This window comes from Crinia signifera, chromosome 5 (genome assembly GCF_055691185.1).
Source record: "Crinia signifera chromosome 5, ASM5569118v1, whole genome shotgun sequence".
Classification (NCBI taxonomy): Eukaryota; Metazoa; Chordata; class Amphibia; order Anura; family Myobatrachidae; genus Crinia; species Crinia signifera.
This window is the reverse complement of record NC_139221.1, coordinates 163,997,802-164,024,940: the sequence shown is the minus strand read 5'-3', so window position 1 is coordinate 164,024,940 and position 27,139 is coordinate 163,997,802. Positions and strand designations below refer to the sequence as shown.

The 27,139-nt window shown below is 43.4% G+C and overlaps 1 protein-coding gene across 4 annotated transcripts in view; it reads left to right on the top strand.

The window, feature by feature from the left end:
* The window catches only part of TRANK1 (tetratricopeptide repeat and ankyrin repeat containing 1), a 173,335-nt gene that overhangs the window by 39,523 nt on the left and 106,673 nt on the right, over window positions 1-27,139 (top strand). For all 4 annotated transcript variants that reach the window (XM_083188218.1, XM_083188220.1, XM_083188217.1 and 1 more), the window contains 3 exons: window positions 7,997-8,134; window positions 11,973-12,099; window positions 24,160-24,310. In XM_083188218.1, the coding sequence (XP_083044344.1) occupies window positions 7,997-8,134; window positions 11,973-12,099; window positions 24,160-24,310 (416 nt within the window). The remainder of the gene's footprint in view (window positions 1-7,996; window positions 8,135-11,972; window positions 12,100-24,159; window positions 24,311-27,139) is intronic.

The following is a 27,139-nucleotide window of genomic DNA, read 5'->3' as shown; positions in this document are numbered from 1 at the left end:
TTCTCTATATGTGTCCCAGCCCCTTGTGTGAGCCAGAGGAAGGAGAGGCAAAGCAGGCACTGCAAGGACAGGAGATGCTTGGGCTCCCACTGCTGCCCTCCTCCGCTCTGCATGTTACGGGAGCAAGCTTCCTCCTTGCTGCCCCCCTCCTCAAACACTGCTGTCACTGTGATTGTGGAGTAGGGTGATATGATTGCAGCAGCAGGGGTAGGACGCCAAACACATCTGACTCCTCACTGCAGCAGACAGCAAGGTAAAGACGCGCTCGCCGGGGCCCCACCTTTAGTGTCCTGTGCTGTGCATCCTGCATCTGATGCTCTGCCTGCTTCCAGCTGGAGGCTGCGGGCCGCTTGAAATTACAGCATGGGCCAGATTTGGCCGGGGGCCTGACTTTGGACATGCCTGACCTAGAGGGTTTACTGTGCCATATAAAACAGGTTCTCTCTCTCAACAAAAGTGATGTTTCCAGGTAATCAGTTCTGCCTGGAGATTAAAGAAGAGCTGTGGGAAGTTCTGATGAAACAAACTGCTAAGGATTTAAAGGCATCAGGATCTTGGGTCCAGATTTATCAAGCTTCAAAAAGTAATAAAGAAGAGCGTCATGAACAACCAGCCAATCAGTTCCCACCTGTCATTTTTCAAACCCAACCTGTAACATGACAGTTACGAGCGGATTGGCTGGCTGTTTATCACTCTCCATTTCTCCTTCATCCACTAGGTGACACTGGAGTAACAGTGGGAAAAGATCATAGTCCATCGTTAATGATCGTCAGGTACGCACATCATTAACGATGCGTGGCACGATTGATTGTTCCGGACGATCGGGAACGCCAACATTGTCCTTTTAAATCGTTCCATGTGTACCTAACTTTAGCTTATACTAGGCAGATTTAGTATCTTTCTGATCTGGATCACCCTCCCACTTTCTCGATTTCCCTGTTGTGTGTGTGTGTGTGTATGTGTGTGTGAATTTACCACATTAGTTCAGCTCACTCAAATGCAGACCACAAGCAACAAGAATTTGGAATAATACCATTCCCTTATAATATGCCTGTAATCACAGCATGAAAAATAAAAAACTCAGCGCATTTAAAAATGGAACAAAACTATTTGGTTTAAACCAGTCAACTCTGGTTCAAAGTGACTTGTAAATTTGAATTTCATTTGCGAGATCTCTCGTGGAACTAATGGGCCCTACACATAGGTTCTGTTTTGCACTGCGCGTATGTCTGTGTTATGCTGTCAGTTGTCCCAAGGAAGGAGCTCTGGCTCCGAAACTGTTGAGACATGTACTGACCGTCTTTTTGCACAATGCTTTTGATGCTTTAATACACTAATCATTTTTGGGGCCAGATGTATCAAGTTTCAAAAGTGATAAAATAGAGAGTGATAAACAACTAGCCAATCAGCTCCTACCTACCATGTCACAGGCTGGGTTTGAATAATTACTGGTATCAGTTGATTGACTGGTTGTTTATCACTCTCCAATTTATCACTTTTGAAGCTTGACACATCTGGCCCTAGGAGAGTGGCACCTCCGGTTTTCTTTTATTGGAAAACACTCCTGATCTATGTATGTGTGTGTATGTGTGTATATGTATCTATCTATCTATCTATCTATCTATCTATCTATCTATCTATCTATCTATCTATCTATCTATCTATCTATCTATCCCAATGGTTCGCGGCATGTCAGTTGGCAGTGTGCCTAGGGTGCTGAGGAACCTTGCATCCAACCCTGGTGAGAGCGTGTGTGCTGTCAGTGAGAGTGTGTATGTGTTCCTTTTGACCATATGTGATCATCTATAAAGTGAATGATTTCTTCTTTATTGGCTATGTGGGGGATATAGATTATTCTATAGGGTGTTGGAGTAGTGCCAACACAGAGAAAAGAGGGGTTATTATGTTATTACAGAAGAAAGAATAAAAGGATTGTCTTTTTTTGCTGGCGCACTAGAAGAAGACAAATAATAAATAACGAGTAAAATATACCTTTTAATATTGTATTAATTAAAACCGTTGGGTGAAAATATGAACCACATAAACACATTAGACAAACATTGAACAATAAAATGAGATGCACGCGTTGTGTGGATAATTCTTAATATTGGTCAATTATTTAGGGATTTATCTAAATGCTACACTGTGCCCCAGTGCTAATGGCGAAGTGTCAATGCTGTCGCTGCTGCAGGCACTTATGATGGTAAGTCTACTGTTAGTGTGATGGTGCACTGATGCTGTGAGACTCTGCTCTCTCTGAATATCTGTAGCCTTTGGGAGACCTAAATTTTGGTATTACTTTGGAAGAGGTTTATTAGGCTCCAATGGGTAATGCTGCTTTGTCTATGAGCTGTTAAATTACAGCGACTGTGCAGTTTTTATAAGTGAAATAAAGATGTGCTGCTCTATTTGCAGGTAAACTGCTGTGGCAGCTGTGTGACTCAAAAGGTATCGATGACAATAGGAGGCTCGTTCAATATTTATTCCTTAGGCTCACTGAGATATGCTGCTCTATTTGCAGATACACTGCTTGATTTTGGCAGCTATGTGGCCCAAAAGATGTCTATAGTGGCAAATAATACGTCAAATAAGAAATTCATAGGCACACTAATTGATGCTGCTCTATTTGCCGATAAACTGATACGACAGCTATGTGTCCTGAAAGGTGTAAGTTCTTTGGGCTCACTGGGATATGCTGCTCTATTGGCAGATATACTGCTTAGTTATGGCACCTATGTGGCCCAAAGAAACTATATGATAAATAATATTCCTCCTTCATCCACTAGGTGTCACTGGAGTTACACTGGGGAATGGAAGGCGACCACAGGGAGCATGGGCACTTTAAAAATAAAATAGTGTGACCAACTCCTCCCCTTCTACTTCCCCTCCTTAGATTGTGCCCGAAAGGGAGCAGGTCACATTTGGCTCATCTCCTGGGCATTTTTGTAATTATTTATTTATTTATTTATTTATTTATTTGCAGTTTCTTATATAGCGCAGCAGATTCCGTTGCGCTAATAGTAATTAGGGCATAAAGCAGCAAGAATTGCCATTGAGGACAGGCAGATAGTTGCTGCTACTATCTGCCTGCGACGCGGGAGACTGCTAGAGGGAGCCGGCTGCTGCCACGGTTTGTGCCCGTCTCCGTGGCTGACGGTGAGCACCGTCTCTGGAGATGCAACGGCCACCGCTCTTACGAGGTGAGCGCCCGATCCTCCCCCAGCCCCACTGCCGACGGCAGCGCCGCAGCACCAGTGAGTATTACCCTGCATCCCTGTTAGAGGGAGGTCAGGGACACAAACGGCGGTGCAGCAAAGGGTTTATTTAAACCTGGTGCCATTATAGGAGATGGAGCTGCTGGGTGGGGGGCGGAGTTACCACGCGGTGCTCCCAGCAAGCCCTGGCATATCCCGGCGTTTCATGCATGCACGGCGCCCATTTTCTATACAGTTTGGCACCGCTGGAGGCTCCTTGTTATGCTGTAGACCCCCCTCCCTAAGACTACAGTTAGGCGATCCATTGTCTTCTGGTGACTGTCCTGCTGAAAGCTCTACCCGGTCTGCGAGTTACAGTGGGGTTTAGAGCTGGGTGAAGACAGTTTGGGCTGTGTTTCAAATAGGGCCATTGCGCTCCTGTATTATATACCATAGTGCTGTTTAGGCTCTGTGTTGGCTCCTGTTCTTTTAATATCTCTCCCTTCCAGTACCTTTGACTGGCTATCCTATACCTACTCTCTGTTAAAGTGTGGTAGTGTGTGGTGATTACTGTGTACTTCTTACAATGGCAGGGGGTAACTCCAAAAGGGTTACTTGCAAGAAGTGTAATGGAAAATGTACACATTCTGTAGAGGGAGTCTCACTGTGTGATAAATACACTGTTAACCCCTCATTACCGCAGTCTCCTGTGCATACGCCTGTCCGGCCATCACAGCTTGCTGATGTCATGTCTCAGTTATCTACTGAGCTATCAGCAGCTCAAAGAGATAGAGAGACTGCCAGAAGCCAGCAGGCCTCTTTGGCTTCTGCTTTACAGGGCTTAACAAAAGCTCTGGTCCCTGCCCCAGCAGAGGGCGCTGGTTCTTCATCTTCAAGGGCATTAAATCCCCCTCTTTTACAAAGAAAGAGGTTGCTCCCACAGACTGTGGCTGTAGGTGATTCTGATGATATGTCTGATCTGGAGGAGGGTGAATTTGCCCCCCAGACGATGATGATGACGTTTTAGTGTTTGGTACGCAGGAGCCTGCTCAAGCCTCTCAAGGCTTGGAAGATTTAATTGAGATGGTTAAGATTGCCTGTAATGTGACGGAGGATACTGACATTCTGGCCGTCCTTTTCTTTGTGGGAAAAAGCAAAGGCAATCTCCCACCTTTCCTCCAGCGGAGGAACTGGGTGACAATGTGCTGCAGGCTTGGTGTCATCCTGACAGAAAATTTCCTCCGATCTCAGGGTGTGACAATTATCCCTTACTTGGACGATCTTCTGCTTCAGAGCCGTTCAAGGGATACTCTATTGTCCAATGTTCTTCTCACACAGAAGACCCTCATTACACATGGGTGGATTTTGAACTTCGCAAAGTCCCAGCTCCAACCCTCTCAATGCCTTCTGTTCCTGGAGATGACTCTGGACACCCACCAGATGAGTTTTCCTGCCATCCGACAAAATTCAGCCCTTGCAGGCCCTTGTCCGGTTGGTGCTATGACTTTGACAAGTATTAGTACATCTCTGTAACAGACTCCTAGGGAAAATGGTGGCCTCTTTCGAGGCAGTCCAATACGGTCGCTTCCACTCGTGACCTTTCCAGTTGTCTCTCCTCCTTCAGTGGTCAGGATCTCACCTGCACCTTCAGCAGCAGGTGACCCTATCACCTCAAGTAGACACTCCTCACCACAGATGCCAGCCTTCGTGGCTGGGGAGCGGTCACTCTAGATCATCAGTTCCAGGGACTATGGATGAGACGAGAGCCTGCTCTCAATCAATGTGCTGGAACTCAGAGCAGTATATTATGCCCTCCAGCAGGCGGGACATCTGCGGGACAGGGCCATCAGAGTCCATTTCAACAACGCCATGGCCATCGCCTATATCAACTAACAGGGCGGCACTCGATGCCTGGCGGCCATGAAGGAGGTGAGCAGGATCATCCTATATCAGGCCCATGCTCAGGCCTTGTCAGCAGTCTTCATACCCAGTGTAGACAATTGGGAAGCAGACTTCCTCAGTCGCCAGGATGTCCACCAGGGAGAATTGTGTCTCAACCCACAGGTGTTTCAGACATTAGTGCATCGTTGGGGCCAACCGCAAGTGGACCTGATGGCATCCTGTCACAATTTCCATCTTCCAAGGTACTTTGCGAGGACTCGAGACCCACAGGCCGTGGGGCTGGACGCTCTGGTCGCTCCTTGGCCATTTCAGTTTGTCTACCTATTTCCTCTGTTCCCGTTGATTCCTCGGGTATTACAACGCATACGGAGGGAGGGAGTAACAGCCCTTCTGATAGCACCAGATTGACCTCGTTGCTCTTGGTACACCAACCTGACAGCTCTTCTGGTCGACGAGCCGTGGCCTTTACCTCTTCAAGAAAACCTCCTCAGTCAGGGACCCTTCATCAGAGCGACACGATTCCAGTATATCGCCTCATGTGTATGCAATGTCCGTTTATGGCAATCGCCACTCTTCCAGTTGAGGACAGTGGCTACCTTTACTTGTCTTTAAAGAAATACTATTACTCAAGAGGATTTATATAATAAACCTGCACAAAAACGAAACATCACCCAAAGTATAATATATATAAAAAATGGGATCATACCTCATGCTGACTAAAATATAAACTCGATCCCCAGCCGAACGCAGTATCACTCAATAAAAGGATACAAAATAAACCTGTACAAAATTAAACTGACACAATTTAGACATAACGTTTAATGTGTATACAGCAATAAGACCATGTTCAATGCTGCCTGAAATACAGACACGTCTTTCCAGCAAATGAATGCTGTAATTGGAAATAAAAACGTCTGGATGCGAGCCTCTTATTTTGGCAATAACTGACACAATTTTGGTGTAACGTTTAATGTGTGTACAAGTAATGAGACCATGTTCAATGCTGCCTGAAATGCATACATTTCTTTCCAGCAAATTAATGCTGTAACCGGAAATTAATACGTTTGGATGCAAGCATCTTATTTTGGCAATACAACTGTTATTACTATAACAGAAATAAAGCATAGCAGGAATAAACTGCCATTTTCTAGCAGGTGTTCTGTGTATAGAGCAGCATTTTTTATTGTGACCAAAGAGCCTGGAACTCAGCATACAACTTTTCATGGGTATCAATATGACCCAGGATAATGGGCCCCATACATCACCAATCACAATTTATGGATTTCCAGATACAGGGATTTTTTGGCCAGATAAATGGATTTTACAATCTATCTGACTTTGCCCACACATTACAGATTTATTTCAGTGATCGGCAGATTTTTCCATCTAAAGATTGCATCTTCATATCTGGAAATTGCCCAATCGATTGTCATTTCAGCTGTTCATAATGTAAATAGATGAAGAAGACGAATTGGGAATCCCCACACATATAAAAAAGATCTGCAGATAATACCAGATTATTAAACATGTTTAAAAACCTGATTAAGCAATCGATTGGCGATTTTGATTGGGATTGCCAAAAGGGGGAGCCCACACATCTCAAATTAATTGTGGCAATCATCTCCATATCTGAAAATTGTCACAATTAATTGCTGATGTATGGGGCCCTTAACACTAGTCAGTGTATTACACAGCTGCCGTATTCTAGCAGTTTATCTGCAAATAGAGCAGCATAAATTAGTGTGCTTAAGGAATCTCCTACCTAATATATTATTTATCATCATATAGTTTCTTTGGGCCACATAGGTGCCATAACTAAGCAGTATATCTACCAATAGAGCAGCATATCCCAGTGAGCCCAAAGAACTTACACCTTTCAGGACACATAGCTGTCGTATCAGTTTATCGGCAAATAGAGCAGCATCAATTAGTGTGCCTATGAATTTCTTATTTGATGTATTATTTGCCACTATAGACATCTTTTGGGCCACATAGCTGCCAAAATCAAGCAGTGTATCTGCAAATAGAGCAGCATATCTCAGTGAGCCTAAGGAATAAATATTGAACGAGCCTCCTATTGTCATCGATACCTTTTGAGTCACACAGCTGCCACAGCAGTTTACCTGCAAATAGAGCAGCACATCTTTATTTCACTTATAAAAACTGCACAGTCGCTGTAATTTAACAGCTCATAGACAAAGCAGCATTACCCATTGGAGCCTAATAAACCTCTTCCAAAGTAATACCAAAATTTAGGTCTCCCAAAGGCTACAGATATTCAGAGAGAGCAGAGTCTCACAGCATCAGTGCACCATCACACTAACAGTAGACTTGCCATCATAAGTGCCTGCAGCAGCGACAGCATTGACACTTCGCCATTAGCACTGGGGCACAGTGTAGCATTTAGATAAATCCCTAAATAATTGACCAATATTAAGAATTATCCACACAACGCTAAGAATTATCCACACAACGCGTGCATCTCATTTTATTGTTCAATGTTTGTCTAACGTGTTTATGTGGTTAATATTTTCACCCAACGGTTTTAATTAATACAATATTAAAAGGTATATTTTACTCGTTATTTATTATTTGTCTTCTTCTAGTGCGCCAGCAAAAAAAGACAATCCTTTTCTTCTTTCTTCTGTAATAACATAATAACCAATGTTTGGGGGGGGGGTGTGTGTGTGTGTGACACTAGAGCACTAACGTTTATATGTGAATCTGAATACTTTTTTTATTCCCCTGAAGTCGCCTAAAAACACTTTCTGTGAGAGATTTGAAATCTCATGCTGAATATCCCATTATGAATCTCTGCCACAAATCTCTCCGTGTGTAGGGCCCTTTACACTGATTTGTGAAATCCCTCTGCATTCTCACTTTAATTTTTTCTTTAACAGGAGTGACTATCAAGCATGTGGAAACCAGTTAAAAATCCAAGGAAACACGTTATATAAAGCTGGCCACTATGTACAAGCTCTAAGAACATATGACCTGGCCATAGGCGTCATGTCAGATGGGGTTTACTTGGGCATGAGGTAAGTTTGTAAATCCTGTTTTATGTATTTCTAATTTGATCACCCCTGTGTTTTGCATGTTCATCCTGTCCCCTGCGGCACGCTGAGGTGCCCACCTCAGAGCCCAGGAAAGTCGAGAGTAGGGGAGACCGGACCACAGCGCAGGGCTTCAATCATTTAATCTGCAGCTGTGTTCTACACTCCATGGCAGCTCCACACAAATACACATAGTACCTCACTGTTTTTTGCCTCAGTCCGATCGGTGTGGCATACGCGCCAATGAATAGGCACAGGGGAGGTTTCTGATCTAATCCAAGAACGTGTTAAAATGAATAAATAAAAATAACTAAATCCAGCAATTTTTGTTTATACATAACAATTTTGAAAAAGTAATTACTAAAATATTAGTGCACATCCAAATACAGCTATTTATTTTTTACTTTGCTGCAAGTTTGTCTGTTAGAGAGTAGAGCAGAGTAATGTTAATTCAAAGAATCCTCATTAGAATGGTTGGCAGTTTGGCGAGCCCCGGAACTGAGCGAGAGGCTCTCCATCTGTAGTTGATAAATCTATATACTGTATATGAAAATGAATGTACAGTATGTGTGTATGTATGTTCCAGCATCTGGAATGACTAGAGCCATTTACACCAAACTTGGTACACATATGGCTTACAATCTGGAAAAAAAATACTTTGGGGGGTAAGATGCCTTTAACACCCCTGTGGGGGTCTGGCCACTACACAAAGTGGATCACTGTAGCAAGATATGGCAAAGTTGCATAACATAGATGGGGTAGAGGTCATTGATTGGGTTCAGATTAAGTTCACGGCCACTTAGACCCCCAATACCAACCCCGCCAGGGGGCCAAAAAGAGGTCCGGCCACTACACAAAATGGGTCAAGGATGCAAGATATGGCAGAGTTGCATAATATAAAGAGGGTAGAGGACAAGGAGTTTAAGAGAAAAACTGTTGGTCATATCCGGGAGCCCACCACAGACTGGTGTATGCTGGTCACACCATGGGCATGGCAAGCAGTTAAGCTTATAACAAAAGGAGGATAAAGTTCAAGTAATGCTAACTGCACAACCAAACCCAAGCAACGCTGGGTAATTTAGCTAGTTTGAAATAAGAAACCAGAAAACATATGCTAGTTTTTCCATTGAGGTATGATTTGGTTAGCAATTTCGGAACTAGTTCACAAACTAAATAGGTGCTATTGTGTACAATCTCTGCAGAAAGTTCAGTGCACATACAGCTGTGTCATCATACCATTGCTGTGGCACAATGAACATCCCTGAAAGGAAATTCCTTCTCAACTGGACAAAACCATGTGCACTGCAGGTGGGGCATTTCAATTGTATATCTGAAGGGTGGGGTTAGGTGCTAGGGGAACTGGAAATGTCAGTCAAACTTTCTGCAATATATCGCATACAATCTATCGCATGCACAAAAAGCACTACTTTTTCCATCCAATTCTGATAAATCACAGGAGCATACTGACCAACCTAGGGGCTCCTGTCCGATGCTCACGGGTCCGTGCATCAGATCAGATGGAAAACCTAAACGATGTGGCACTTTTCAGATCATATATTAACCCGAATGGTCGTAATCTGCCGAAATCGTTCAAAAGCGTTCTAGTGTATGGGGGCTTTTAGATTTTTTTTACCTTGAGTGCTTATTTTACATACAGTAAGATATAGTGCACACAATTTATTTTACTGCATATAATGTACCATACAATTTATCTGATTGGCTATACTACAGGGTGCTATGGGGGGCTGGCCTAAATAGTGCTATTAAAATCTTTGTAGAAGAGGCTAGTAGCTACCCTACCTATGGGGCTGATTCAGACGCGTGCCGTCGGTCTGAAAATTCACAGTCCGACTTATTATCGGTCAGCTGAGCATGCGCCATCCATGTGTCCAAAGCCGGCTTTGTTCGCAAGATGGCTGAGAGCTGGCGTCCGTTTGTGGGCAGCTGACTAGTGTTTTCTTGCCCGGCCGTTGGGAGGGAGAGCCATGAAATAAAATACAAATGGCCGTTAGTGGTCGAAGAACACTTTGGGTGCCTGAAATTAATAGTACACATTGGGGGTGCAGTGATGTAAAATACACACTAGGCAATAAAGTAAAAGATATTGCTCAGCAGGGCCTTTTTGAGCGATCGCTTTTACAATATTGCCTAGTGTGTTCACTGAATGGCGTTGATGATGCGCGCTCCCGCTCAACATTAATGACCCCCTAACTCATCCTGCATGTTCAGATGAGGTCCTCGTTCACGGTGGCCATGATTCAGCTTGGCCGTTGCTCCCGCCAGTTCCCATAATATGGGGGACAAAACAAGTAAGTGAGCCCGGTGCTGGTTTCTGAAATACCGGGGACCAACAGCCAGCAGTTTCATGCCACATCCGGTGGACACTTTTTACATAATGTCCCTAAGCCAGTGCTTATGATCACCCTAGATGGACAGCCCAAGCTGGGTCCCTGGAGGAGTTTGGACCCCTAATAAAGGTGGACAGTGTAGACCAGGCATTCCCAACTACAGTCCTCAAGGCACACCAACAGTGCAGGTTTTACTGATATCCAGGCTTCAGCACAGATGGTTTAATCAGAATCCCTCAGATACTAATTAAATCACATGTGCTCAAGCCTGGATATCTACAAAACCTGCACTGTTGGTGTGCCTTGAGGGCCATGGTTGGGAATGCCTGGTGTAGACTGTACCCTACTTTGAATTTGTAGATTTCAGCAGCTGTCTTGTGAAATCTTCTCCGCTCTGAGGCGGCTGCTGCCTCCACTAGGTAGGAAGAGTGGTAGGGAGCAGGGAGAGGAGGTCTCGCAGCAGTGAGGTCTTGTGGGCAGGATGACCTGATGACTCGGCAGCGGATTTCTCCGGTGGTAGGGAGACCAAGTAGGTGTGATGCAATGTGAACGGAAACGCGCATTGTATCACACCTCTTGTCAAATACATCATTCTGGGCACTGTACATGCGATTTATCACCAAAAGTGCATGACCAGTGCCCAAATTGCATGTATATCGCCCTTAACAGTCATTTGTTTTCTAGCTTACTAGTTTCTAAGTATACTTTATTAGTTTGGTTAATCCCTCTGATTAAAACTTCATTAGAATACTCTGAGGAACACTTTCTTTATATTTTCCTTTATTGATATTTTCAGAATATTTTTATGTAGTTCTGTAATACAATATGTACAAATAATTTTGAGATTGACAGGGTGCGCACAAAAGGTGGCTGCCGTTCCACAGATGTGAGGACAGGTGAGGCAAACCTCTGTGCCTCCAATGTTAAATGGCAATAAAAAGAATTCAAACACACACTGTGGTGTGGCGCCGCTAATGAAAGTGACACAATAAAATTAAATATACGTCCCTGTATGTGGGGTTCCAATCACAACGGGTACTTCTCAAGTTAGACAGATCAATCTTTCTTCTCCATTAGAGTGGTGATGGATTACATACACAGGGAGAGAAAATGTTATATAGTGTCATACCATTTTAATTTACAACATATATACACAAATACATAATAATAATGAATATAAAAAATCTGGAATCCACAATGTCCTTTTCTGAACAGAAAAGTGAGCAAGTTACCAGCTAAGATGGAGAACCGGGACGCCACCAGTTCTCAAACAAAGCAGTGAGTGTGTGTGAGCCACCTCCAAATCTCACAGGCAACACAAGCCGGAGTCCTTTGCTGACAGAAACCTGGGGGGGAGGGGGGGGGGGGGGGGGGGGGGCTCTTGCTGATGAAACATGGATCATTTGATCATCCTCTTTATGGAAGTTCTGTGTCTGGAAGTTGAATGCATAATGTTTAATTATTGGTCTTTTCAGAAATTTAATACCAGAATTAGCAGTGCTGTGGAACAACCGTGCAAATGCCCTGTTCAAACTTGAAAAATGGGATGAATCCATTTTTTCTGCCCATGAATGTCTCAAACTGGATCCTACTTTTGTCAAGGTAAGACATTTTCCACAGTAAGCTGGCTGACTACCTCAAACAGTGCTGCTTGTACAGTGTTATGATTTATTTAGAGGTACTGTATCCAAATAATCATGCCTAAAGAATAATCATGCATTTCGTGCCTGAAGTTCTGATAAAAGATGGGGACAAATATTGTTGACAGAAACAAATTCTGCTGCTGGAGTTTTCTTTTGAATGTGAAAGTAGTTCATACAGACTCTGTAGGTCAGTACAGTACAGTATATTGCTAAGTGAGTTTAGCCTCCTGTTTGGGATCTTTGTCCTGCATTGGTTTTTAGACAGGCTAAAGCTAGTTCAACTCACAGATTAATGGTTTTCATTTTTCAACTGTCCATTAAATGCAAACTTTGATCTTCTAAAACAAAGATTATTATTTTTATTATTGTGGAAATTCTACAATAGTTTTTCTAATCTAATGTATATTGAAGACATTTTTGAAAGTCAAAATACAGAAAAATCATTTTAGTATTTCTTATTCTAGAGAATTGGTAATTAATCAGAATACTTAAGTACCGTGTTGCATTACCTGGTGTATTGCTGATTCCTCATTGGTTGTCTTCATATTTAGGGGAATATACAATAACCCGCTAACCAGTTAGCCCCCAAAGACAGCATTTTGGGGGACCCTGCAGCATGCACAGCAGAATCCTTGATAAGCAACTACCAGAGGCCCGTTTTTAGGCGAAGTTGGTAGAGCCGATTGGCGTTCTTCTCATAATGGATGCAAATGCGTAACTTATATACCTGGTACCTCAATCACAGTAATATATGAGAGAGCTGCCACAGGAAAGATGCAATTTCAAGTGTCCTCGTGGCTAAGATAACAAGTGACAGCAATGGAATTTGATTTAGCTTCAGTTGTGATTTTGCTCACAATCAGATTTGGTTCATTCTTTTGGAAAATACAGGTTTCCCTGAACCCATTTTGTCAGAAGTAGTGAAAATCATTTGAAAAACGAATATAATAAAGTGGAGTTAAAAATTCTAAGATAAAAGGTTAATTCTTCAGATCATGATGAACCCTTTCCTTCAGGAAGAGAGAAATGCTTCATAATACTTTGTTCATATAGATAACTTGTATTATTGAATTTCCTAAAATAATATCTTCCTAACATTTACCAAAGAATTTCCTAAAAGAGGCGGTCTTTCCTGAGATTATTAAGCAATTTGTTTTCTTCAATCAGTCTTCATTTTTTAAATATATTTACAAGGTGAGGGGACCCTAAATTTTAAACAAAAGCTATACAGTACTGTAAAAAATCTATAGAGAAACAAAAGTCTTTGGGCTTATGCACAGAAGGATTACCATGTCTTATTAAGCAGGGGCGTAACTATAGCACCGCAGCCCCCGCGACCGCGGGGGGGGCGCTATGCATGTGCGGGCGCCGGGGGCTGCAGTGCTATAGTTACGTTACACCCCGCCGCCCGCCGCACCATCCCCAGTCTTTACCTGTGCAGGTGGGGGGGGACGCTGCGAGGCGGCTGGGGGGACGGACGCTGCGGGGGACACAGCTGCGGCAATTACTTACAGCTGAGCCGGGCAGGGGGAGCCGGGAGCTGTCTGTACTGAAGAAGAAAAAAAAGCCCATACAATGAATGGGCAGCCTGTGATTGGCTGCTGTGCGCTCTCTCAGCCAATTGCTGACTGGCTGAGAGAGCGCTCAGCCAATCACAGGCTGCCGATTCATTGTATGGGCTTTTTTTTTTCTCCTTACGTACTGACAGTGACAGCTCCCGGCTCAGCTGTAAGTAATTGCGGCCTCTGTGTCCCCCGCAGCGTCCGTCCCCCGCAGCGTCCGTCCCCTCAGCCGCCTCGCAGCGTCCCCCCCCACCTGCATTGACGGCTACCTGGGGGAGCGGCAGGCGGGCGGAGGGGCGGGTAAATGTGGCTGGGCGCCCTCCCTTTAACGGCGGGGGGCGCCCAAAATGTAGTTACGCCACTGTTATTAAGGTGTATTACACATGGTAAAATATGGTCGCTGAGCAATTTTGGTTTAATATCTCAGCAATATATTGCTCAGTATATAGTTTTCATCAGCGACCAGCGATTTTGCCTGAAAATTGCAAGCTATTCTGTCTTGTTCTGTCTCTACCTCATTTTGACTAGAAATCGCTGGTGCACAGAGCATTGCGCACCGGTGACCAGCAGTTTTTAGCCATAATCGCAGGAGCATGCTCCAGTGACCAACGACCATTAAGGGCTGGCTGCTGCAGTGCGCTCCTAGCAATTTATCTTCCACAACAAAAAAGAACAACAACCCAATAGCTATAACAACCATTTAGCGGTGTCCTCATACATCTAGTCTCAATACGCCATGCAGTGAGAGATCCTGCATGATTGAGCAGCCAAGTCCCATGTAGCTCTTATAACTTTGGGCATGTATAATGTAAATGCAATGCAATTAGGGCACACAAGGAGACACTGCGGATTAATTTGACATGACACTTGTAGATTTTGAATAACTGACTCTGTAAATGGAGAACAGAAATCGTATTGGAGAAAAAAGATGTTGCTTCTACTGTACTTTGTAGCTCTTTGTCCAGATTCAGAGACTCACAAAGATATATAAGCATAATATATCAAATTAATCATCACAGTTTCCTTGTGCGCCCTAGACACATAGCATTGCGATTAATACACATTTTCAGCAAAAAAACATCTGACCCTAGAATATTCTCTCGTGACCTAACCTGCCAAGAGGGGCCATTTTGCGTGACTGCAGCAAAGATGAATGATGACACATCTGTAGATTGTAATGTCTTGAAAAAGAGCCATGTGATGCAGCAGAAATATCAGAGGTTTACCAGCAATCTATTGCAGCGTCATCCAACATAGTCTCTATCCTGGCAAAAGAGGAGAAAAAGATTGTCTTTTGTATGGTGCACCTGTACGGTCTCTCACAAATAAAATATAACCTTTCTTCGTGTGGTTAAAACTAGCGAAATATAAAAAACACACATACTGTAAGACAACAATGAGTGAATACAAGGAAGGGTCTACTGCAAGATCATATAACAACAGCGTGCCATTATACATATCAGTTGACCACAACACCTGTCTGATTACTTCTACTGTGTCATTAAATGTACCTTAATAATAGTGGTATTATCATTAGCCGCTATCTCAGCTACACAGCATGGCATCTATTAACGTCCAGCCAATCAGCTCCTTACTGACTTTTTTCAAACACAGCCTATAACATGGCAGTTAGCAGGTGATTGGCTGGACGTTTATCTCTCTTTATCACCCTTGCATTTATCTCTTGTTAAAGCTTAATACATCTGCCCCAATAAGATAAATTAAATTTTCTCTATTTATGTCTCAGTGCTTTTCCCTGGATATTGGAGATGGATATTTATCCTTAAGTATGGAAAGCACTAGTATGGAGCCAACATATTGAGAAACAATCCCTCTGCATACCAAGAAAGGCATAAAGGGGGACTCCATTAACTATAACTGTTGAATACACATTGTTCGTGCAACTTATTTATGTGATGGTATCTAATGCTTCTATTTTCATCTTTATTTGAATAACACATCATACCCCAATAAAACAGGCAATATCTAATAAAGACACAACGATACAAATTATTTGTAAAACAATTTAATACATAAGTGTCAATGAGCGGGATGCTCAAACATCCGCAGCCCAGCTCCGCCCCCCTTTTCCGCTCATCGCATACATAATTATCGCATATGCTCTAACATATGCGATAATAATGGCAAAGGACAGCTCTTGCATTAAGAGATGTCCTTTGCGGTGAGAGTCAGCGGGTCCCACCGGGACCTGGCGGCTCTCCCCTCCCTCCCTCCCTCCCTCCCTCCCCTCCCATATAATATAATAATCTAACTAAATGCATAATACAGTGGACATAAGCCCAGTGGACATAGGCCCTTATTCTGGTTCACTTGTAAAGGCAAATTCCTTCTCAAATGGACAAAACCATGTGCACTGCGGGCGGACAGATGTAACTTGTGCAGAGAGAGTTAGATTTGGGTGGGGTTTTACTTCAAAGTGAGATCTATATTGCAGTGTAAAAATAAAGCAGTCAGTGTTTTCCCTGCACATAAACAAAATACCTCAACCGAATCTAAATCTTTCTGCTCGTGTTACATCTGCCCCACCTGCAGTGCACATGGTTTTGTCCATTTGAGTGAACCAGAATAAGGGACATAGATCATAGATTTGAGTGAACCAGAATAAGGGATATAGATCATAGATAATAGTCACCATTCCTAGGTTGCTGATGATGACTGAAGTATAAATTGAAGTGCACTTCTATATTGATGCAAATGAAATCCCTCCAGGGATAAAAGTTGCTGTGGAACCACTAGAGGAGTTAAATCATATTTGGACAGCATTGCAGCGTGTATCCTCAGATGAGTGCAGTATGAAGTGCCAAATGTGCCAAAACTTCTTTGGATTACAAAATGGACCTTATTTTGGTTGACTCGCAAGGCTGCTCTCACAGCTGCCCTTCCCCCTTGCAGGCCGCGATCCCCCACATACAGTAGCTGCGAATGGATGATTTGCATAGTCATCCATTCGCAGCTGGGGAGAAATGATTCGATGGTTGGCGACCATCTAATGATTTCTCCAGTGCTCGCAGTTCAGAGACACCTCTATGGTGTCTGTTATCTGCTAGTGCCCTGTGCAGGAAGCAGGTGGGCAGTTGACATCCACTGACATGAGCTGCCCACCCCTGCACCTGCATCACTCTGCGATTACCATGGGAACGCCATGAAACGCTGGACATTCCCATGGGCTGCGCCCCTGCCGCCGTCCCATGCGTGGGGGACCGAATAAACTACAATAAGTGTCTCCTGTTTTGGTTTAATCTTAACATCTCCCCTATAAATAAAATAATATATACCTAATGCGTGGTCTGACTGATGTAATTGAAAGGACAATCATGGTTATCTGATAACATATGAGGAGGCCTGAGGGACGTTGGGCTAATTCTACGTTGATCGCTGGTTAAAGAATTTGCAAATCGATTATCTTATGATTTACGCATGCATTCCATACGCATCAGGCATGTGCAAGGGCAGTTCAAAAAAGAAAATGCGTATGGAACATAAAAGCATTTTATGATGTGCTCATGCATTTTTCGGAGGGTTTGTGACATCAGTGATGACCACTTCCACCCTGTCTCAGTTGCAGATTAGAGGAAGGGTCCGAGCTACTCACAGTTGTGCAGACTGCAAAAACCAAAGAATTGTGTATGGATTTGCGAGTTGGGCCCATTAAATGGGCACTTGTGTTGGTCTACAGAAGTTTTCAGCCATATTTGTTTTGGGGGTGAATATCTGGCTCCTAAACTTTTAAGCTGACTCCTGAATTTTACAAATATTTTTTAACCCCTTGTCCTAGTGGGTCATAAAAAAAAGCCCAAAGCTTCTTCATTCTATAACTTTTCTTTAATACCTGTGAAGTAATTATCCCATTGTCACAACCACCGTGGCAGTTACAGTACCATCGCTCCCAGTGCTGTCCTTGACCTGCAGTGCCCTGGCGCTATGTCCTCCACCTCGGCGCTCACCTCCGCTCCTGGTTCCGGTCCCGGCCTGCAGTGCTCTTGCGCCCTGTCTTCCTCCATGGTGCCTGTTCCTTCTCCGGGTGTTGGTTCTGACCTGCAGTGTTCTAACGTCCTGGCTCCGGGCGGCGTGTGGTGGGATCCGCCATGATCCGCTTTCTCCTAGGCCTCAGGTTAGGAAGCGCCGGCTGCAGCGACATTGAATGGACATTAAGGCTAACACCCCAAAGTTGCAAACAAGGTGATATTGCGCGCTGATTAAATTATTCTGCACTGCAGCTGCACCAAAGAAGGGGGATTACCTAAACCCCTTATAATTGGACCAAGCAGACAAAAAAGAATATGGAGCAGCGCTGTGCTGAACAATTAGAAAATATTTTTCTTTAAAATATAACAATATTGTGGCCAACAATAGACAAACAAGACTCACAACATATAGTTTGTTAGTCCATTCCCATCCCTCTGAACTGATTAGTACTTGTTAGCATGCATATTTAGAACTTTTGTGGCTTTTTTAGCAGATATATGCAAGTAATCAGTCCTCTTACTTGCTGTGCACATACAATATTTTAGAATAATACTTATGGTTCTTTAAAGCTCAGGAGCAGTGATGGGTTGTAAGGGGCTGTAGATACCGCGATTCTTCTCCGACCGGTGGTTCTATCCAATTACACGGTCATATCCGAGATTTGATCGTTGGTGGTGTCTAGTGGTAGCCAAAAAACGTCCCCTCTGTTCCTCAACGCGTTTCTCCGCCTCAAGATACTTTTCAGCGGCTTCCTCAGGAGTGGTTCACACTACATCTACAGCCCCATACACCCCATCACTGCTCCTGAGCTTTAAAGAACCATAAGTATTATTCTAAAATCTTGTATGTGCACAGCAAGTGAGAGGACTGATTACTTGAATATATCTGCTAAAAAAGCCTCAAAAGTTCTAAATATGCATGCTAACAAGTACTAATCAGTTCTGAGGGATGGGAATGGACTAACAAACTATATGTTGTGAGTCTTGTTTGTCTGTTGTTGGCCACAATATTGTTATATTTTATATTTTAAATAAAAATATTTTTTAATTGTTCAGCACAGCGCTGCTCCATATTCTTTTTTGTCTGCTTAACACCCCAAAGGTGTGATCCTCCTTTGGCACATCCCGACGGTTATCATCCGTGGCCCAGTATCCCTGGTTCTCTGCAGCCACAACCTCATTCAGCAAATATCCTCATTCTCATTGGCTTCATCATCTTCAGTTCTTCATCCTTATCTTCATCCATATCATCATTGTTTCATCACCATCATTGTGTGCCAGATTCTTTCCATTAAAAGTTTTAAACTTTAATACTGGTTTCATCCTGATCTCTTGTCCATGCAATCGCCCTATATCAAAGCACCCAGCCTCCGCTACACTCCAGCTGGTCCTTCACCAGATTCACGGAACGTGACACCCATTAAGACATCAGGCTTAACATCTCATATTTTCTTCACACCTAATTGAATGCCCCCCTCATTGTATTAATGGTATTCATGTTTAATAAACAGACCAATTTACTTCCAACCTTTGCCAATATTTAGTTTGAGTTTTTCATATTTATAAATGAATCTTCCCCACCCAAAAAGCCCCATATATAGCCCTCATACATATACATATAGCCCTCCTAATACCCCAAGTTGGGCCCACAGTAAGTAATTAAATTAATTCACATCACCTCACCCTTAACCCCTTGAGTGGTGGGTTTTGCTGGGGCAGGACAAACCTACCAGGGCAGGTTTGTCCTGCCCCAGCAGAACCCACCACAGGAAGTTAGAAGCCCCCACTCCCATACCTCTGCTCTGTCGTTAGTACGCCAGAGCTTCCCTGCCGCCTGCTGTAGTGTTCTAGCACAGTGTGGTCTTTATATCAGCACTGATATGCAAACCAGACCTCTGCTAGAAACACCACAGCAGACAGCAACACCCCAGGCAGGGAAGAGGAACTGCATGGGTTTTCAAAGATGGCGGGTGCTAGAATGAACACTGAAATATGCATACAATCATTCGATTTATCAAACAGAGGTGGTCGACATTGAAGGATTGCATGCAATATCTCGCAAATGTATGGGCAGCATTAGTGAAACAGATGCTTACAGGAAACTACAGGGGCTTGAAAAGGAAAATTGTATGGATTAATGCAGGAATGGGGAACTTTCGGCCTTCCAGCTGTTGTAGAACTACACATGCCAGCATGCCTTGTTACAGTTTTGCTATGTGGCCATGCTACAAATATTGCAGGGCATGCTGGGATGTGTAGTTGTAAAAGAGCTGGAGGGCCAAAGGTTCCCCATCCCTGGATTAAGGGGTATAAGTGACATTAGTGTCACCTGCACCAGATACCATTAGAATCTCTGCCTCAATTAGGTCCATCTGCAGAGCAGTCAGTTTAAGTTGATTTTTTTGTATATATGGGGTGGAGTCAAGTTCCTAAGAAGCATGATCAGAATGTCAACTTCAATCCAAATGCTGTGTGATGGAAGGCTAGTCATTATGAAACCTAGAAACATAGAATTTGACGGCAGATAAGAACCATTTGGCCAATCTAGTCTGCCCCTTTTTTTACCCTTCAGGTAATCTCAACCCTTTTTAATCCTTATTTCTTTGTAAGGATATTCATATGCCTATCCCAAGCATGTTTAAATTGTTCTACTGTCTTAGCCTTTGCCACCTCTGATGGGAGGCTATTCCACTTATCCACTACCCTTTCTGTGAAGTAATTATTTCTAACATTTCCCCTGAAACTACCTCCCTCCAGTTTGAGTGCATGTCCTCGTGTTCTATTACTTCTTTTCCTTTGAAGAAAATTTCCCTCCTGCACTATGTTAAAACCCTTGATATATTTGAAGATTTCTATCATGTCCCCCCTTTCCCTTCTCTGCTCCAAACTATACATGTCAAGATCTTTTAGTCTATCTAGGTAAGTTTTGTGATGTAGGCCATGCACCATTTTAGTTGCCCTTCTTTGTACACTCTCCAATGTATTTATATCCTTCTGAAGATATGGTCTCCAGAACTGGACACAGTATTCCAGATGAGGCCGTACCAATGACCTATAAAGTGGCATTATTACGTCTTTTTATCTGCTACTGATTCCTCTCCCTATGCAACCAAGCATCTGACTAGCCTTCCTCATTGCTTTGTTACATTGCCTCCCTGCCTTTAAGTCACTTGAAATAGTGACTCCTAGATCTCTTTCCTCAGTAGTTTCCATTATAGTACCCTTGATACTATATTGAGCCTTTGGGTTTTTGAGTCCCAAGTGCATAATTTTGCATTTTTTTGCATTAAACTGTAGTTGCCATGCTCTTGACCAATTCTCAAGTTTACTTAGATCATCAGTCATTTGATTTACCCCTCCTGGTGTGTCTACTCTGTTGCATATCTTTGTGTCATCTGCAAAAAGGCATACTTTCCCTTCAATACCATTTGCAACACTAACAAAGATATTAAAGAGCACTGGTCCAAGTACAGATCCCTGGGGTACTCCACTGGTAACCTGTCCCTCCATAGAATTTACTCCATTTACTACAACTGTTTCCTATCCTGCAACCAGGTTCTTAGTTGTTTTATAATCCAATCCCACACTTTCAAGTTTATTTAGCAGCCTGCGATGTGGGACAGTGTCAAATGCCTTACTAAAGTCTAGATATGCCACATCTACAGCCCCCCCTTCATCTAGTATTTTGGTCACGGAGTCAAAAAAGTCAATGGCAGGCATTCCCAACCACGGTCCTCAAGGCACACCAACCGTGCAGGTTTTATTGATATCCAGGCTTCAGCACATATTGTTTAATCAGAATCCCTCAGATATTAATTAAGTCACCTGTGCTCAAGCCTGGATATCTACAAAACCTGCACTGTTGGTGTGCCTTGAGGACCGTGGTTGGGAATGCCTTCATTATGGACTTGAGGTTTTTCCTTTATTGCCTGTCTCACTGATGCATACCTCCCAACATGACCCTCTCCAGGAGGGACAGAATGCTCTGTTTCTGGACTTCCCAACTTTTTTTCTCTCCCGTACCCCTTTTATTAGGCTTTTTATTTATGATTACCCCTTCCTTTCAAATATACAAATATATTATATTAAGGAGTAGCGGAGGACTAGTGTGTGGTCAGGAATCGGATCCCGCTGTGTACTGTCGGCGGGGTTCCCGCTAACGCCTGTAGGAATAATGCTGCTGCTTTCTCCACCCGTTTCAACATGAGGCAGATGATCGCTGATATCTGTGGCCAGCATGGGCAGCTCCAGGTGGATTGCTGGTGGGGCAAAAGCACGAGGAGACACTGGTTCATCTCCTTGGCAATGGGAGACTTCTTCTTCCAACTTTGCCAATATTGTTTTTAAGTACCCCCAACTGGTCTGCAGTGTACTACAAGGGGTATTAGTACCCCAGGTTGCACAAATAACCCGGGTCAACGTGCTGTGTGAAAGGGCCTTTTCAAAATACCTGGGTCAGACCCGGGTTGCTGTGTAATGTGAATGGGTAACCCGGGTCCAGTTCACACTATATGGAGGAGTCAGCATCCGCTCCAAGCGGTGCCTCCTCCCCCGCTACCGATGATGGGCACCCTTTCTGACATCAGCGACCAGGCTTATTGCTGGGTCGCTGTGGAGGGCTCACCTCGCAAATGCAGGTTTGCTCCTTGGTTGGACCCTTGTCCAAATCACGGGTGCGACCTGTCATTTGCGATGTGAAAGGGGTATTAGTATGTCTTTGGTCATCATAATTCAAGGCATATAAAGTCAAACAAAAAGAGAAGAACATACTGTACTTTTAATGAAACCTGTGAACCAATTAGGAAAAGTATAGTCTCATATATAATAAAAGTCCATCACTTCAGGTACTTATTTTGAAAAAGTAGTTTGGTACTTGTGTATTATCTTGGCGCCCAATTTTTAAATCTTATGTCATTGTACAACCAAAAATCGGCCACAACGCATCGTATGCGATCAGATCGCATGCGATGCGACTGGACCCGATTTTTAATTGTACAGGCACCCAGTTGTCTGATTCCTATGTTAAATGCCCCCCCAGACCCGATTTTTGATTGTACACCCACCCTGATGGGTAATGACTATGTCAAATGCCCCCCCCCCATTGTTAATGCCACCCCACGATCAACGCCAACCCGGAGCGTGGCGAGCGCAGCGGTACTCGTCCTCCGACCTTTTCATACCCCCACTATCCACGTCGGCGTGGAGTTGATTTTATATAGTGTGGCGAGCCACCAAACCCGAAGCTTGGCGAGCGCACGCGCATTACTTCACATGTATTCCGAGGGGCTCGCTGCGCTCGCCGCGCTTCGGGCTCGGTGGCTCGCTGCGCTCGCCACACTATATAATATCAACTCCACGCCGACGTGGGTAGTGGGGGTATGAAAAGGTCGCTGCGCTAGCCACACTTCGGGCTCAGTGGCTCGCTGCGCTCGCCACACTATATGATATCAGCTCTGCGCTGACGTGGATAGTGGGGGTATGAAAAGGTCGGAGGATGCGTACCGCCGCCCATTGCACGCTCGCTGCGCTCGCCATGCTTCGGGTTTGCGTTTATCATGGCGTTGCGTTAACAATGGGGGGGGGGGGGGCATTTTACCTAATAATTAACCATCATGGTGGGTATACAATAAAAAATCGGGTCTGGGGGGCCATTTAACAATTGGGTACAGTGTAAAAATCGGGTCCATCGCATCGCATGCCATTGTAATGGCATGCGATGCGACCGATTTTTACATTGTAAAGGAACTTCTAAAATCGGGTCCCATCGCGTCTCATCGCATGCCTTAACTAGTGTCATGCGATGAAAAAATGTTAATACAAATTGCTGGTAACACGCATACAAGAAATAAGAACAGGACTGTTTTATCAATCTAATGCTGGACACACATCAGACCAACTTTCCTACAACCATCCAACTAGTTGTTTGGATGGATTAAAAATATGGTACTGTATGGGATCAAAGGACAATCCAAAATGACAAACCCAGGGAAATGGACAAAAACATTCAGTCAAATTGTTTAAATCAAACCGGTTCAACTACAGTACCGCGTCTGAGCGACCGTTTTTGTTCTTTTCCAGATTTTGGCAGCAAATTTCGGAAGAAAATATTACATTTACTCCCATCCAGTACCATATTTTTATTCCATCCACGCAACTAGTTGGATGGTTGGAGGAAAGTTGGTTGGATGTGTGGTCAGCATTAAAATATCTGTCCCACTCATTGATAGAATAAGGCGTGTCACTTAAATTACAGTATATAGATTGGTTTTGTCATTTATTGTAACTGTGCCTTTGTCCTTTTAAATGTCATGTGATAGTGGTCTAAAATGTATATGCCAGGGTCTCTGAAAATTTCACATATTTTCAGCCCAAATCCGAAAGGCTTTTTAATTTAGTTTAATTTTTTTTAAATTTTGTCTGTAGACCTGCCCATGTTTGTGAAGAATGAAATGATATATTTTATCCTCACAGGCCTACTACCGTGCTGGATATTGCTTGATAAAATCATATGAGATACTTGATGCATTGAAAGCTTTTACCATGGGACTGATGCAGGTTGTTGATGCCTCTGAACACCGTGTGATAGTGGACTTTCTGCATGGTATATTCATGGCCTTTGAAGGTAAAGCATTGTTTTGCCCTTATTCTTACCATACAAAATTCATGTGTAAGCACATTAAATTATTTTTACAATTGTGTTCTCAGCCACTCATTTACTATAAAATAAATAAAGAATAGGACAATATTGTTTGGAGTGGAGTCAAATAATGTGGTGGTAATTCTCATTTGTGTGGCAACACTAGTTGTACGGTGTACGGTCGTTGGGTTGACACATATAAGGTCGAGATGCATTGGGTCGACCCCTGAAGGTCAACATGGCTTAGGTTGACACATGAAAGAGGTCGACATGGATGGACAGTGGACACAAGCATTATTAGGTCGACAATGCCTTGGTTGACAGTCAAGAGGTCGACATGGGTTTTTCACCCTTTATTTTAATTTTTTTTGAACCAACATGTCCATTTCATGCCCTGGCATTCACTAGGGTCTACACAGATACGGTGTCCATGTCGACATTCGGGACAAAAACGTGAAAAACCCATGTCGACCTTTTGACTGTCGACCTAGCCATTGTTGACCTAATGCTTGCGTCATCCTTCCATCCATGTCAACCTTAGGCATGTCACCTATTTCATGTGTTGACTTAAGCCATGACAACCTTCTGTGGTCAACCCAATCCATGTCAAGCTAATGGCCCATACCCAGTTGTACAAAGTGCCATATGAGAGTTATCATGAAAACAAGTTTAGTACACACCATAAGGGAAAAGTTCAATAATAATCATTCTAAGGTATTCTAAAGTATTGCAATAAACTACAGAGATGGGGCAAATTCAGCTGTGGTGTTTTCTATAGAGCTGTAACTTGAGGCTTAACAGGTAGAGTTATTCAATTATTAGGGAACCCATAGTTTATTTATTTAATAACAGTTTTTCATATATATAGCGCACACATATTCCGCTGCACTTTTAGAGAATATTTGAACATTCACATTAGTCTCTTCAGCAGTGGAGTTTACAATCTATATTTCCTACCACATGTACATGCACACACATTTGCTCTTGGAAACCAGAGCACCCGGAGTAAATCCATGCAGAGAGAATATACAAACTCCGCACAGTAAGGGCAATGGTGAGCCTCGAACCCATGCTAACCATTACACCAACCGTGCTGCCCCAAGTGCCCTGTAGATTATAGATTAGGTGCCTGTGATTTATGAAACAGGTTAGAGGGACTCATTGAATACAGTATGTCAGGGGCATTCACAGAATTAAAACATGGCAGCCCATCTGGAGTTTGATAAAATGCACCTGAAGGAGACTCAGACCATGAGAAACAAGAATCTCTGGTCTGTTGAGGCAAAGATTGAACTCTTTGGAGTGAATGCCAGGCATGTTTGGAGGAAACCATGCACCCATCTTCACCAGGCCAATACCATCCCTACAGTGAAGCATGGTGGTGACAGCATCATGCTGTAGAATGGACTTCCCTAATTGAGGCAAACAGTATTCCTATGGATTCCTGCCACTGATAAGCATCATAGAAACATACAAGTGGTTCTTATCTGCTGTCAAATTCTATCTTTATATGTTTCTATGATGCTTATCTGTGGCAGGAATCCATAGGAATACTGTTTGCCTCAATTTAAGGAAGTCCATTCTAACGTTTGCTGCAAACGTAGACTGAAAAAATATAATTTCTTTGTTTAATCATTTTTTTATTTTTTCCTTTGTTTTTTTATTTATTTATTTTCTCTTTCAGCAAGGCTTGTGGGACACTGAACCATGGGATTAAAGGTTGCACTGGAGTTTGGCACTTAAACATTAACTTTTACATCTAAGCTTCTTCCTCATGCAACACTATCATACCAGTTTTTATTAGATGCCTTTGGAGTGATGGCACTTGTCTTTGTAAATTTTAACTTTATTTCTAGTCTAAGCTTGCGAGCTGGGCCCTCATACATACAGCTAGTATGTGGCTAAGGAAGGAGGGTGGGGGAGTTAGGTTGGAACGGCTTTAGAAGGATCATGAACTGCGGGTGGCCTTTTTTCAGAACTCCATTATCCATTTCCAATTCAGAGTAGAATGAAAAGCACAATTTCCTAGCAGCCTTGCACCATTCTCTGGACTACTACGAAGGGGATTCCCAAGCAGAGGCGGTAGGTCCATTTATGTAGCAGCACAAAGAGAATGTGATGCGCCAGTCTTTGGATTGATCCAATCTCATTGAGGAAGCCTGGAAGCCTCCGGATTTTAAAAAAAAAATCCCTTTTCGTTGTAAATTTGCTTCACTTTGTCGTCTTCCGGTGGATGAACTGTTGACGTTGTAAATGCTTCCCAAGGTCAAGGCTGCAGTTAGACGTTTACCTAAGGATAGACCCCTTCTGGTTCGGATTCGGTGTCCTTTAAAGATCCACTAGATAAAAAATTGGAAGGTTGTCTTAAGTCGGTTTTTATGTGTTCTGGTGTCAATATTAATCTCTTGCTGGCCTCTGCCTGGGTTGCTTGGCCATTGGGACTTGGACCAACAAACTCATTGATGGTAAGTGCCAAGGCTCCAGAAAAGCCCAGCTCCTGACTTGGGGGATCCTTTTCACCCAGTACGGACACCAGTCGGTGTGTGGTTGCTTCAGTTCAAAGACTGTTGGGTGGTGTCGTCTGCAGATGAATAGGTGCTGGGTGACATTTCCAGAAGTCAAATGATCAACCTTAGAGGTCTGCAACCACAGCATTTTTTCCTACCGCTTTTCCCGGGATACATAGAACAGGGGAACATTGACTCCCGCTATCCATTTAATCCTTTCAGATTTGAGTCATCCGTGCAGTACCTCCGTTGAAACCAGACACTAGGTTTTTACTCCAACCAGTTTATTTTTGTTTTTTAATCTCTG